This window comes from Girardinichthys multiradiatus, chromosome 5, assembly GCF_021462225.1.
Source record: "Girardinichthys multiradiatus isolate DD_20200921_A chromosome 5, DD_fGirMul_XY1, whole genome shotgun sequence".
NCBI classification, from domain to species: Eukaryota; Metazoa; Chordata; class Actinopteri; order Cyprinodontiformes; family Goodeidae; genus Girardinichthys; species Girardinichthys multiradiatus.
The window spans coordinates 44,211,540-44,224,525 of NC_061798.1; the positions used below are offsets into that span (position 1 = coordinate 44,211,540).

At 44.4% G+C, this 12,986-nt stretch overlaps 1 protein-coding gene across 1 annotated transcript in view; it reads right to left on the reverse strand.

Moving 5' to 3' along the window:
* Positions 1–1,255: 1,255 nt before the first annotated feature.
* Positions 1,256–12,986, reverse strand: part of tll1 (tolloid-like 1) — an 84,576-nt gene continuing 72,845 nt past the window's right edge. Inside the window, exons 19-21 of the mRNA XM_047366840.1 lie at positions 4,946–5,159; positions 4,446–4,696; positions 1,256–4,039 (exon numbers count right to left, since the gene is read on the reverse strand). Of these exons, the coding sequence (XP_047222796.1) occupies positions 3,905–4,039; positions 4,446–4,696; positions 4,946–5,159 (600 nt within the window). The 3' untranslated portion in view covers positions 1,256–3,904. The remainder of the gene's footprint in view (positions 4,040–4,445; positions 4,697–4,945; positions 5,160–12,986) is intronic.

Below are 12,986 nucleotides of genomic sequence, written 5' to 3' on the forward strand. Positions count from 1 at the left end.
GAATTTAATCCTGTTTGCCCTCGATAATTATATTTAGTTAGAATTCTGCAGTAATAGAATGAGTTAGACTTTCTTTTTATCCAGTAATTTCAAAGTTAGTATATATAGTCTTTCTATTGATTGTATTGTAGTCTTTCCTATTTGTGTCTAACTGGTCATACAGTGACAGACTCCTGGCATTCATGTACATCTGTGAAAGTAAATTATGTCTTTTGTCTCTAAAATTAATCAAACCGATTTTAATTCAGTAAAATTGTTTTAACATGAACTTTAAAGTAAATTGTGATTCCAATACCACATCAAGATATTTATAATAATGTGCTATTGATAGGTTTTGTTTCCTGCTAATAACATCTGGGTCACAACTTATGGGCCCTGAAAAAGAACATAAGAACATTTGTTTTAGCATTAAAATGTACACGAGTTACATAACCAATCAGAGATCCTAACCATCAGCGCAGATAGTTCTTCTGCAAGTCTGTTGTTTGTTTTTTGCATTTGAATACACAACTGTCATCTCCATATAGATGAGCAAGGTCAAAGTTGAGTTCACTTGAACAAAAATGTTTCCATACAGCTATTGTATATTCCTACACACCCATTCATTCCTAAGAGAAATTTAGGGTAATCAGTTGACCTTTTAGTCAACTTTTTGGACTATGGGGAGGAAGCCGGAGTACCCAGAGAGAACCCACAAACTCCATGCAGAAAGACCTGAGACGGGGATTCAAACCTACTACCTTCTTGCTGCAAGGTAACAGTGCTTCATTTTTTTAGGCAATTAACTTGTAATTGGAGGAAAGGTCTGAACATTTTTAAAGAGATCTTTAGAGAGCCTGGAAATGACTAAATAAGGACACTTAAAAATCTGGCTTCTTGTGAGCAATGCCTACAACCAAGGGATGACTGAAGACTTTCAAGGTAGGTCACAGCATAAAATTAGGTGGTTTTCAAGCTTTGTGGCTGAACATAGTTCAGCAGCTATGTAAGTAATAAAATAAATGTAGTTTTAATGAAATCAACATGTCCGATCAATTTAGATCAGTTGTTCACTGCTATTACCTGTAAAAGTATCAATAATTGTGGCACCAGCAATTTTGTTAAAAAATATTTAGTGGAGGTTTGTTGCCCAGTAAATAAATGTACTTGAATAGTATGTTGTTGTTTTGTTTTTTTTCAAAAAATGTTCAGTGTGAGATTATCATAAAAAACATTAATACCACATTCAGCAGGGAGACATTAAGTGGGAGAGAAGTTTGAACCTGTGTGTATTTTAATGAGTGATGCAGCGGACGTCAATGTCTCTGAACTACAGACATGGACATGGAGTGAGAAAACAAAGTCTGGGATAGATCAGAGTGGGTCACTTGGAGCTTGGCACATACAATGAAATATTCAATTCAAGCACATACAACTTACAGACAAACACATAAATGTTTTCCTTATAAATCAGCTACAACACACACTTACACGTTAGAGTTTAAAACAGAAAAAATGCAGCAGATATTCGTTTGACTTCTTCCTCTTCATGCTCCAGATATACCATGAGAAAGCGTTCAGATAGAATCCGTTGGAATGCGCAAAGACATAAAGATGTTCTGTTAGCATGTGAGCGTCACCAACACAAACACGCATGCACTGTAGACACTCTACCGCACATACAAATCACACTTCCGGTATGTTTTCTTTTTACAGTAAAACCACTCTATATGCAGTCAAACATGTGTAGACAGCTATGCAAGAGCATAAGTGAGACCAGTGGAACCATAAATTTGGTTGTAAGGCATTATTTAGTGGTCCCACAGATCTGGAGAAGCTGATGTTGCAGCGTGCCTTTTGCACATTGGCTGGACAGTGCCTTGCAAAGTATTCATACCCCTTTAATATTTTCACATTTTGCCACATTACAACCACAAACTTCAGTAATTTTAAGTGAACTTAAACTACTACAAATTTTTCCTTCACTTGTGAAGTGGAAGAAAAATTAAGCATGGCTTTAAAAACTGCTTTGCTAATAAACATGAAAAATGTGGTGTGGGTTTTTAATTCAGCCCCCATTCACTCAATACCTCTCAAAGAAGTCCAGTGCAACCAAATGCGTTCAGAGGTCACCTGTGTGTAATTTAATCTCACTATGAATACAGCTGTTCTATGAAGACCTCAGAGGTTTGTCAGGCCTCGGTTGCTGGAGGGCATACTAACCACTTTTCCTTACGCTGCTGCTCTTTCTTACTACTTTCTGTTTGTGATTACCTGTGATGTACCATTAACATTATATTCTCTCTGTGTTTTGTTCTCTCCATAGAAGTTTTTACCTGGCTCAAAGTTTCTTTGTTAAGCTTTGTCATCGACTGACCTATGGATGTCAAAAACTTTATGTTCTCTCTCTGTAGATGACATACTTTGTAGTGGTGGGGATATTTTTGTTCAGGAGGGACAGGGAAGCTTATCAGAGTTGAAGGAAAGATGGTTGTAGCTAAATGCACACCAATCCTGAAAGAAAACCTTCTAGATGTTGTAAGAGATTTGAGACTGGAATGGAGGTTTCCCTTTCAACAGGAAAACAGCTATAAACATACAGCCAGAAGTACAATTGGATGGTGTAGATCAAAGCATGTTCATGAGTTAGAATAGCCTAGTCAAAGTCTAGGGCAAAATCCAGTTGGGAATCGGTAGCAAGACCTGAGAAAACTTGACCTATTTCGCAAAGAAGAATAGGCAAAAATGTCCGTATCTGTGCCAAAAGCTTAAAGTTGTCATTTGAATGAAAGTTCGTTTCACACAGTATTGACTCAAGAGGCCCGATACAAACCTACACCCCACTTTTCAGATTCCATGTATCCTTTCCTAATGCTTCACTATTATGCAATACTTTGTGTTGATCTATCACAAATAATTCCAATACTATTCAGTTTGTGGTTGTAACGCAACAAAAAGAGACAAAGTTCAAAGGATATAAACACCTTTGCAAGTAAATGTATCTCCATTAGAAAACTTTCATTCAGTTTTATTTTAGCACCATGAGGGTCTCTCCTTCGACAATAATGAGAGTTATTCCCTTCAGATATCCGCTTATATTATAAGTAAAAACAAATACTGTGGGGGTATGAAACTTAACACCATCAGTCAAATATGTTTGTTAGGGCAATGCAAACTTATAACCACGACATAAAGCAAGGCTTAACATCACTGTTACAAATTATAAAATCTCCATTATTTGTTTTCTGTTCCAATCCACAATGATCTGCATGAGCTTTAAGCAAGCAAGGCTTAAAGGACGGACTTCAGCCTTTTGTTTGTTCTTTGCTCCGCAAACTCACGCTCACATAAACACACAGTAAACACATTGGGCTTAACAATACACAGAAATAAAATTATCTGCAGCCGTTCAAAGCTGGGCTGAAGAGGCCAGTTCCAGCCATCCAAGGCAAATAAAACGTCTGTCAGCAGTCTGGGTTACTGTGGATGTAAGCAGCCATCTGGTGACAGAAAATTGCACAGAACAAAGAGCTGCACAGAACTCTTGTCTTGACTCTGTTCATTAGTCTCCTTCACACCCAGTTTATAATTGAAGATATGAGTCTAGGCTGTCCTGTAAGTGGTTTCTTTGCGTTTGTGTGTCCATGAATAATACCTCAAACAGATCCGGGTCTCCTGCAACCCTTTTTCTCCGGATCTCCTGCAACCCTTTTTCAAGACTCAGACTTGATTCTTGAATTCTCATTTTCATTTTTGCTTCGTCTCAGAGTTTGATGACTCTTTTGTAAACAAATGTTTGCACCAACAGCTGTCCCCTATCTGGGCGCTAGTCAATGTCCTCAACTGTCTGTGGGTCAGAGATATATGGAAGAAACTGTATTTTTCTTATTGCCATGCTGCAGAGGTCACAGGTCTCAGTGTAGAGTCATTTCCTGGTGTGAAGGTTCTCCTGGAACTTGCTGCTTGTGTATCGGATGTGGAAACCTTTTTTGCTGATTGTGTCGTCGCTGTGGAACCGGATCAGCATGGCATCTCCCGGGGAATAAACCCCCTCTCTGGGCTGAAGATGGGGACACAGAGAAACATCTGTGAAACAGCACTTTTGACTTCTACCAGTTGATATGAGCACTGTTACATACAGTGAAATATGAAAGTACATATTGATGATTTCAGTTATTAGCTTTTACACATCAGGACGTGGGCTGGTCGTGGCTAGGTCCTACATTTATTCAAATCTAACCTCAAGTCTGCTAAAGCAGTATTTATTAAACAAAAAAACTCTTGACATCAAATTGTTGTTTCGGAATCTTGGTCCGCTCTGTGGCCTCTATAGATGTTCTCTAATATGAATCTAATGAACTGGTTTATGCAGCAGTGTCAAACCTCAGGTTTAACTTACTTCAGAAGGAAAAAGAAAGCATCAGTTCTGTGATACATTGACCCATCCTGAAAAATCTTAAACCTACCCCTGAACCGCAGAAGCGGCCTAATCGGTGTGAATTGGCATCATATCCGTTATACAGCTCAATGTAGTCATAACCACAGTCTGCTTCCTCCTCCACTTCAAAAGTGATGAAGCTGAGCTCGATGCCGTAGCCCTGTTCGGTGGTCAGCAGCCACTCGCAGTCTGTGTGACCCGGGTAATTGTTGTCTCCAAACTGGGAGTGGGAGTAAAGGTTTTTCTGATGAGCTTCTGCTTTCAAACGGCCTCCACACTCTAAAATACAAACAGATAAAGGAAAACATGCTGGGATTTGCGATTCTAGATAAAAACATGAGAATTTTGGGGGATCTTCTGATGAAGTGAACACATTTTTTGATTGCCTCACTCATGCATGTGCTTCAATAAACCACTAGAGGGAGATGTTACTCCTTAGATCATTCACCAGTTACTGTGACTGATTCTTTCATAAACTCACACAGGGCTTCATATAGAAGTGTGTTTATGACTGGAATGTATTCGTACCTGTGGAATGAGTAGCCTGGAATCCTTTCCGTTGCACCGAGGCGTCAGAAATGAAGCGCAGGTACATCTTGTTCCCAGTGGAGACCAGGGGCTCTGGGATCTTGCTGCCACACAGACGACCCAAGATGGCCGCTGTGTCACTGTCCCCGTCAAAGGCCTCCAGATGGTCATAAGCACATTCCTGATGCTGCTCAATCTCAAATTCACTGAACACCTGCAGAGATCGGCAGAGAAAGACCAGTGAAAGATACCTCAACCAGTTTGTAAATAAAAGTAATTCCTTCGAACATTTTTAAGCTGGAGAGAAAATCTTGCTACACAAAAAGATCTGGGTTAGAACCAAACCTAAACTTGTGAATTGGATGGACTTCTTTGAATCTGGAGGCAACTTTAGAGCTAAAACAGGTTTAAATTATTTACAAAAATGAATGTATGGTAAATTACTCTGACTTAGAAGAGAAGGCAGAAAAATTCAGATAAGAGAGAAAGTGAGGCTTCTGAACATGCAAGAAGAGCTACAGTTTTTAAATGTTTCCACCAATAACTTGTCAAACTAAAAACTAAAACATTTTTCCTGATAAAAAGAACAGTATCCATCATCTATTTAGCCAATCTCTTAGATTTATTTCCAAACAAATCTAGAAATATAATAAAGAGGGACTTTTTCCATTGGTTCAAATATCCAGGCATGTTTTGAAAACAAATCTATTTGCCTTTGATGCTTTTAATTTAAATTTGTCATTTCAGACTTCCATAGTTTTGCTTAAAGTCACATATTTCTCACAGATTTCTGCCCAATTTTTAAGATTGTTCACTATAAATTTACTGTAGATGTTCTAAAGTGTTCAGAGTTTAAAAATGGACCCTGTTAAAACCAGAGAATGTGACTTATATTGACTAGGGCTGCATGACATCAGGAAAATATGCAACTGCGATAATACTGCTGATGCAATGACACAGTGATGCAATGATGATACAAGTTACAATTAACCAACATTTTTTGACTCTTAACAATATGCACCGCATGCCCGTACGTGTAGGCATTAAGGGCAGGTAGAACCCATGCAGCTGAACAAACATATTATGATATGCAGAGGTTGAACGCATGACACTTGAAATACAGCATCACACCAAATCTTGCGTCCACGGAGTCTGTCATTGTTTTTAAGGCTGACTTGACGCACATGCAGAGAACACTCACAAACAGAGAAGCGTTTCTTTCAGAAATGTATTCACTCAGCACAAGGAAAGGAATGTGGAGCGTGGGAATCTGGTTTGCTGGCTCGTTGAAAAGGAAATGGCAGAGGTGAGCTAATGGAGCGGAAGAATAGATCAACTAATACGGTGATCAGCTTATGGTTCAGGAGGGGGTTGATCCACCAGGGGGAGAGGTTGTGAGTCTAGAAGCAGCGCGGCTGCGCCGGGTCTGCTGGAGCTTCAAGTGAGGTGATCCAGACGGGGCCATTGGAGGGTGGACAGGGTTCGCTTGGTCAGGCTGGCGGAATTGCCAGGTCAGGCTGCCAGCTGGGAAATGATCCAGAGTCCAGATTATTGTTCGAGGAGTTCTTCAGTGGTGTCTCCAGCAAGGAGCGTGCCTTGGTTAACCGCAGAGGGCATAACACTCAAGCGTAGAAGTGCTGGCGAGCCACCATCATATAGTCCTCCAGCTGATGAGACAATGATGTGCACCTCTCACACCCTCGGTCCTCCGACTCCAGCGGCACCTTAGTGGTGAGGAGAGGTTAGCAGCAGGCCAAGTTGCAACCAGACTCTGACACCACCTCCCCCTCAATGGCCGCCACTTGGCGGCCCCGAGGAACTGGCCTGGGAAGCCCAGAAGTCCTGGATGAGCGTCGGGTCCAGAATGAACGACCGAGGGACCCAGGTGCAATCCTCCGCACCGTAACCCGCCCAATCGACGAGGTATTGCCACCCCTTACCTCGCCGACGGGAGGCCACGATCCGGCGAACCGAATAGGCGGGGTGGCCCTGGAAATCCCGGGCGGGCAGAGGGGGGTCGGCCGGAGGGTGCTGGATTGGATGGGTTTTACTTGGGACACGTGTAAAACGGGGTGAATCCGGAAGTTGGCAGGCAAACGAAGGCAAACAGAGGCAGGATTAACCAGAGACTCGATGGTGTATGGGCCGATGAACCTGGGAGATAACTTCCTGGACAGGGACTTGAGAGGGACATCCCGCATGGACAGCCACAACTGCTGACCCGGGGGGTAAACTGGAGCGGGGACGCACCGCCTGTGGGCGTAACGCTTGTTCAGAATCAGAATCAGCTTTATTGCCAAGTTCGTACATACAAACAAGGAATTTGACTCCGGTACACTTTGCTCTTTTGCTCTGTTTTTGCATTACAGAATATACAAATTTACAATTTACAATATACACATATATAATAAAAAGGTGCATTTACAACATCTGTATGCTGTTGTTTTGTACTTTATTGAATGTTCATCAGAGAAACAGCCTGGGGGAAGAAACTGTCTCTGTGGCGGCTGGTTTTAGTAAACAGTGCTCTGTAGCGGCGGCCTGAAGGTAAAGCTCTGGACAGTTTATGTGCAGGGTGTGTGGGGTCTGCAGAGATTTTAGCAGCTCTTTTCTTGACCCTAGACCTGTATAAGTCCTGGATGGAGGGAAGGTCAGCCCTGATTATTCTCTCTGCAGTCCTGATTATTCGTTGCAGTCTGGACCTGTCCTGTTTTGTGGATGATCCAAACCACACTGAGATGGATGAAGACAGGACAGATTGAATGATGGCAGTGTAGAAGATGACTAGCAGCTCCTGTGGAAGGTTGAACTTCTTGAGTTGCCTCAGGAAGTACAGTCTCTGCTGGGCCTTCTTTCGAACAGTGTCTATGTGTGAACACCATCTCAGGTCCTTGTTCAGAGCTGCAGTCCAATGGAGAGCCTTGGTGGTTGCGTCCCAGATGCTCCTGCTTCTCCGGACGTGCTTCTCCGGACATGCTGTCGCACTGACGTCACTGCGGTTTCCCTCTCATCAGATGGGAACAAGGGTGGTTGATACCCCAGCGAGACCTGGAACGCATTGAAACCAGTAGCTGCTGATACGTGGGAGTTGTGTGAGTACTCGACCCAGGGCAGGTAGGTGCTCCACTCAGTGGGGCTGGAGGAAGTTACACAGCGGAGCGCAGCCTCCAGTTCCTGGTTGAGCCTCTCCACTTGGGTGTTGGTCTGCGGGTGATAGCTGGGCATCAGCAAAACCTTAGCCCCCAGGGTTGCACAGAACTCCTTTCAGACCCGGGCGGTAAACTAGGGGCCCCGGTCAGACAGCACGTCCTGGGGAATCCCATGAAGCCGGAACACTTGCTTGACCAGGAGCTTGGCGGTCTGGAAGGCGGAAGGTAACCTCCTGAGAGGGACAAGATGGCAGGCTTTAGAAAATCTGTCTACAATGGTTATAATGGTGGTCATACCCTGAGAGGTTGGGAGGCCCGTGACGAAGTCCACTGTGATGTGGGACCAGGGTCGATGAGGGATGCCGAGCGGTTTTGTGGTTTTGCGGACACATACTCTTTAACATCTCGGTGGACCGTGGGCCACCAGAAGCACCTGGCAATTGCGGCGATGGTTCGACTGGCCCCCGGATAAATGGTGAACTTGGTGGAGTGGAACCAGGCAATAAGCCGGAATCGTACTGCGGGACGAACGTGCGATTCGGTGGTCCAGTTCCAGGGCCCGGGTCAGCGAGGAGGGCCCGCCGTGAGCAGTCCTCAATCTCCCAGGTTACGGCTCCAACTGTGCAACAGGGTGGCAGGATGGGCGCAGCTAGCTTCTCTGAATCATCAGAGGTAAATTGTCGTGACAAGGCATCAGGCTTGTTGTTCTTGGTACCGGGTCTATAAAAAATCAACAGGTTAAAGTGGGAAAAAAAAAGTGACCAGCGTGACTGACAGGAGTTTAAACGTTTAGCAGATTGGATATATGACAGGTTCTTATGGTCAGTCCAAACCAGCACAGGAAGGTCAGCGCCCTCCAGCCAGTGCTGCCACTCCTCCAAGGCGAGCTTGATGGCCAACAGCTCCCTGTGCCCGACATCACAGTTCATCTCCGCCGCCGATAACACGTCGTTTAAGAGAGTCTGAAACACTGCAGGAGCATTGCATAATCCAAAAGGCATTACAAGATACTCACTTTGAGTATAAGTGTCCAAGTGGGGTTTTGAATGCCGTCTTCCACTCATCCCCCTGGCGGATCCGAACTAGGTGGTACGCGTTTCTAAGTTCGAGCTTAGTGAAAATTGTCGCCCGTGAACCGGCTCGAAGGCTGACGAAAGCTGAGGTAATGGGTACTTGTTCTTAACAGTAATTGTGTTCAACCCCCTATAGTCGATACAGGGACGTAAGGAACCATCCTTGCCAACAAAAAAACTCCAGCTCCGAGTGGAGACGAGGACGGCCGAATAATGCCGGCTGCGAGGGACTCTGCTATATAATTCTCCATTGCCACCCTTTCCGGTCGTGAGATTTTATACAACTGGCTGGATGGTAATGGAGCGCCCGGTAGGAGGTCGATGGCGCAGTCATAGGGGCGGTGCGCAGGAAGAGACACGGCCTGTGACTTATTGAACACCAACTTAAGGGTGTGATATTCACATGGCACCTAGGCGAGATCCGGTGGTTGGCCCTCCTCTCCCTCCACAGGTGTTCTAGGGGAGACGGCAGACTGCAGGCAAGATGACAAGCACTGGGTGGACCAGGATTCAATGCTTAAATCCGTCCAGTTTAGATGAGGGTTATGGGCCTGTAACCACAGGAACCCCAGGACCAATAAAGTCTGGGAAATGGGGAAAAGTGAGATGTGCTCCCTATGGTTACTGGACAGCACTAACTCTAGCGGCACAGTCCTGTGGATAATGCTATGGAGTGTCAGGCCATCTAAAGCCAGAACCTGACGTGGCGTGGGCAGTAGTTCAGTCTTAATGCACTTCTGTTTAACCAGATCCTGGTCAATCAGGCTCAGCTCACACCCCGAGTCTAGAAGAGCGGTCAATGAAATCAATGAAATAGTGTGTTGATTTACTACTAGTGTGGCTGGCACAGTGAATCATGTGGGCAAACAACAAGGTTTTCGGTCCACCGGGCGCCCCATCAGAACCGACGGACCCACCCTTTTGGCCGGACCTGACATGCTGACACCAAATGCTCTGGGGAGCCACAGTAAAAACACTGGCCAGCCTCCCTACGATGCTGCGCTCGTCATCAGGGAGCCAGTCCTCCCCAGCTGCATGGGCTCGGGCTCGGCCTGGCACTGTGACTGCACTGGCTGGGCCAATGACTGTGGAGAGGTGGCGAGCTGCGCTCTATTGGCGACCCGCTCAGCACGGGTCCACCTCCTCTCCCTCATCCTGGTGTCCAGCCAGGCAGCCAGGGCAATGTACTCCTCTAATTCCTCGGGCTCATCTCATAGAGTGAGCTCGTCCTTCAATGCCTCATCTAGAGTCTGAAAAAATGTTGATTTTAAGGCGCTGGAGTTCCAGCTTGAAGCTACTGCCAGCATGCGAAAATCTATGGTGAACTTTGTTAGAGGTCGATTGCGTTGCTGAAGTGCACGAAGACGACAAGCCACACTAGACCGATCCATATCTATGTCAAATGTCAATTTAAAATCCTTGATAAAGTCCTCATAGGAACTTTGCCTCTGCCCACCGGAGTGCCCTGCCGGTCAGTAAACCTAAAACACAAGAGATCTTCATGTCGTCGTGGGGGAACGACTGTGGGGACCTATTAAACACTAGGGCGCACTGTAACAAAATCCCACGACAACTTCCAACCTCCCCAGAAAACTTTTCTGGACTGGGGGAAGTTACGTCATGACCATAAGGAAGTTGCTGCGTTGCCAGGGGCCCCGCAGCGCCTCCCGGTGGTAAGGCGGGCCTGACACTCAGAGTGTGCTGCATTAGCGCTGTCATCTGCTGTAGCTGCTGACTGACCTGCCGCCGTTGGTCAAGGAGGGAGCGGAGGGTCGAACCGTGTGGTTGGATTAATTGACCGTGCTCTGAAACGGTTTTCTGGAGTGCCTCTGCTGGGTCCGGGGCCTGAGTGTTCTGTCATCGTTTTTAAGGCCGACTTGACCCACATGCAGAGAACACTCACAAAGAGAGAAGCGTTTCTTTCAGAAATGTATTCACTCAGCACAAGGAAAGGAATGTGGAGCATGGGAACCTGGTTGGCCAGCTCGTTGAAAAGGAAATGGCAGAGGTGAGCTAATGGAGCGGAAGAATAGATCAACTAATACGGTGATCAGCTTACGGTTCAGGAGGGGGTTGATCCACCAGGGGGAGAGGTTGTGAGTCTGGAAGTAGCGCGGCTGCGCTGGGTCTGCTGGAGCTTCAGGTGATCCAGGCGGGGCCGTTGGAGGGTGGACAGGGTTCGCTTGTTCAGGCTGGAGGAATCGCCAGTGCCGGCTGCCAGCTGGGAAATGATCCAGAGTCCAGATTATTGTTCAAAGAGTTCTTCAGTGGTGTCTCCAGCAAGGAGCATGCCTTGATTAACTGCAGAGGGCAAAACACTCAGGCGTAGAAGTGCTGGCAAGCCACCATCATATAGTCCTTCAGCTGATGAAACAATGATGTGCACCTCTCACACCCTCGGTCAACCAGCTCCAGCGGCCCCTTAATGTTGAGGAGAGGTTAGCCGCAGGCAAAGTGACAACCAGACTCTGACATAGTCGTTTGCAATTGGGATATCGCTCATACTAATGTTGTGATGACGACTGGGATTCAATATATTGTGCAGCTCTATAGACAACTGAGTTTCCAGACTCATTTTTTTTCTATACATATCCAGACTTGAATAGGTATGTTTGCATGTCTTGAGAAGCTGGAGTTTACAAAGCTGGTATTCTTGCAAGCGGCTGATATTCAAAATCCCAGCCGGGATTTAAATTATGAACATGTATTTTCAAGGTTTATTACCATCTGAGATGCAGTCAGCAAGAGATATTTAGTGCTGTCTTAACACTTAATAAGCAGATTCACATTTCCTTTTCATGCCTAAATACTGTCTAATTAACAAGCTTATGTTACAAGCTTATACTCCTTTTAAAAAGCAGAAAAAGTAAAACTGAAGAATTTTTCCAAAGGTGGTATAGTTACATTTACTTGAGTAACGTTTTGAAAAAGATGTACTTGTAGGTGTAGTTTTTACTTACTTTTTACTTCTACTTCAGTAATGTTACTTAAAAGTAACGCTAATCTTGCTTGAGTATGATTCCTGGCGATTCTACCCACTTCTGGTTACTTCAATGAATGACAAACAAGCACATTTCAACCAAAAATGTACCAGAGATACATATCTGGTGAAATTCTAGTTTTTTAACAAGCTTCATTGTTCTACTGTTAGTCTCTATCTTCTGAACCTGATGTGTAAAATGAAGTGAATATACTTTAAACAGAACGTGTGCAAACCTAGAACTTCATCTAAATGCACCCCATGGTAACAACCTTTGTGTTTTAAAACACAGACGTTGGCTTCTTGCCATTGTAGCTTCAGTTACACTGATAAAGAGTTAATTCACTTACTTTACTGCTGAATGTGAGTCATATACTAAATTTAGTGTTGTTTTTTTCAATCTGAAAGAGATAGCAGGAAAGCCTTTAAGGACTTTTCACAATTGTTGTAAAACTGTATTTCTTCACAAGCTCAAGGAGGACACCCTTCAAATTGAAAAACGTTAGCCTGGGTTGCAAAAAATGTCAATCAGTTCAGTGATTCACTACAATATTTATAGATGGATCACTTAAGGTGAAAACATTAAAACCTTTGGAAAGAATATAAGACTTCACTGAAGTCACTGAAGCAAAAAACTGTATTGTTCAGGTTTCACCCTGTATAATTCACACCCTTATAATAATAGAGCTAAATAAACACACTTAATACATTCAGATTTTTAGATTTGTGAACAGAATTCCAGCACAGGTGCAAAAAGGTGCAGCTGTGTCAGTTGTCACTGATGACGTAAAATATTTCCAGTTACATAAGCAGATTAAACAAATTAAATGACATTGGAT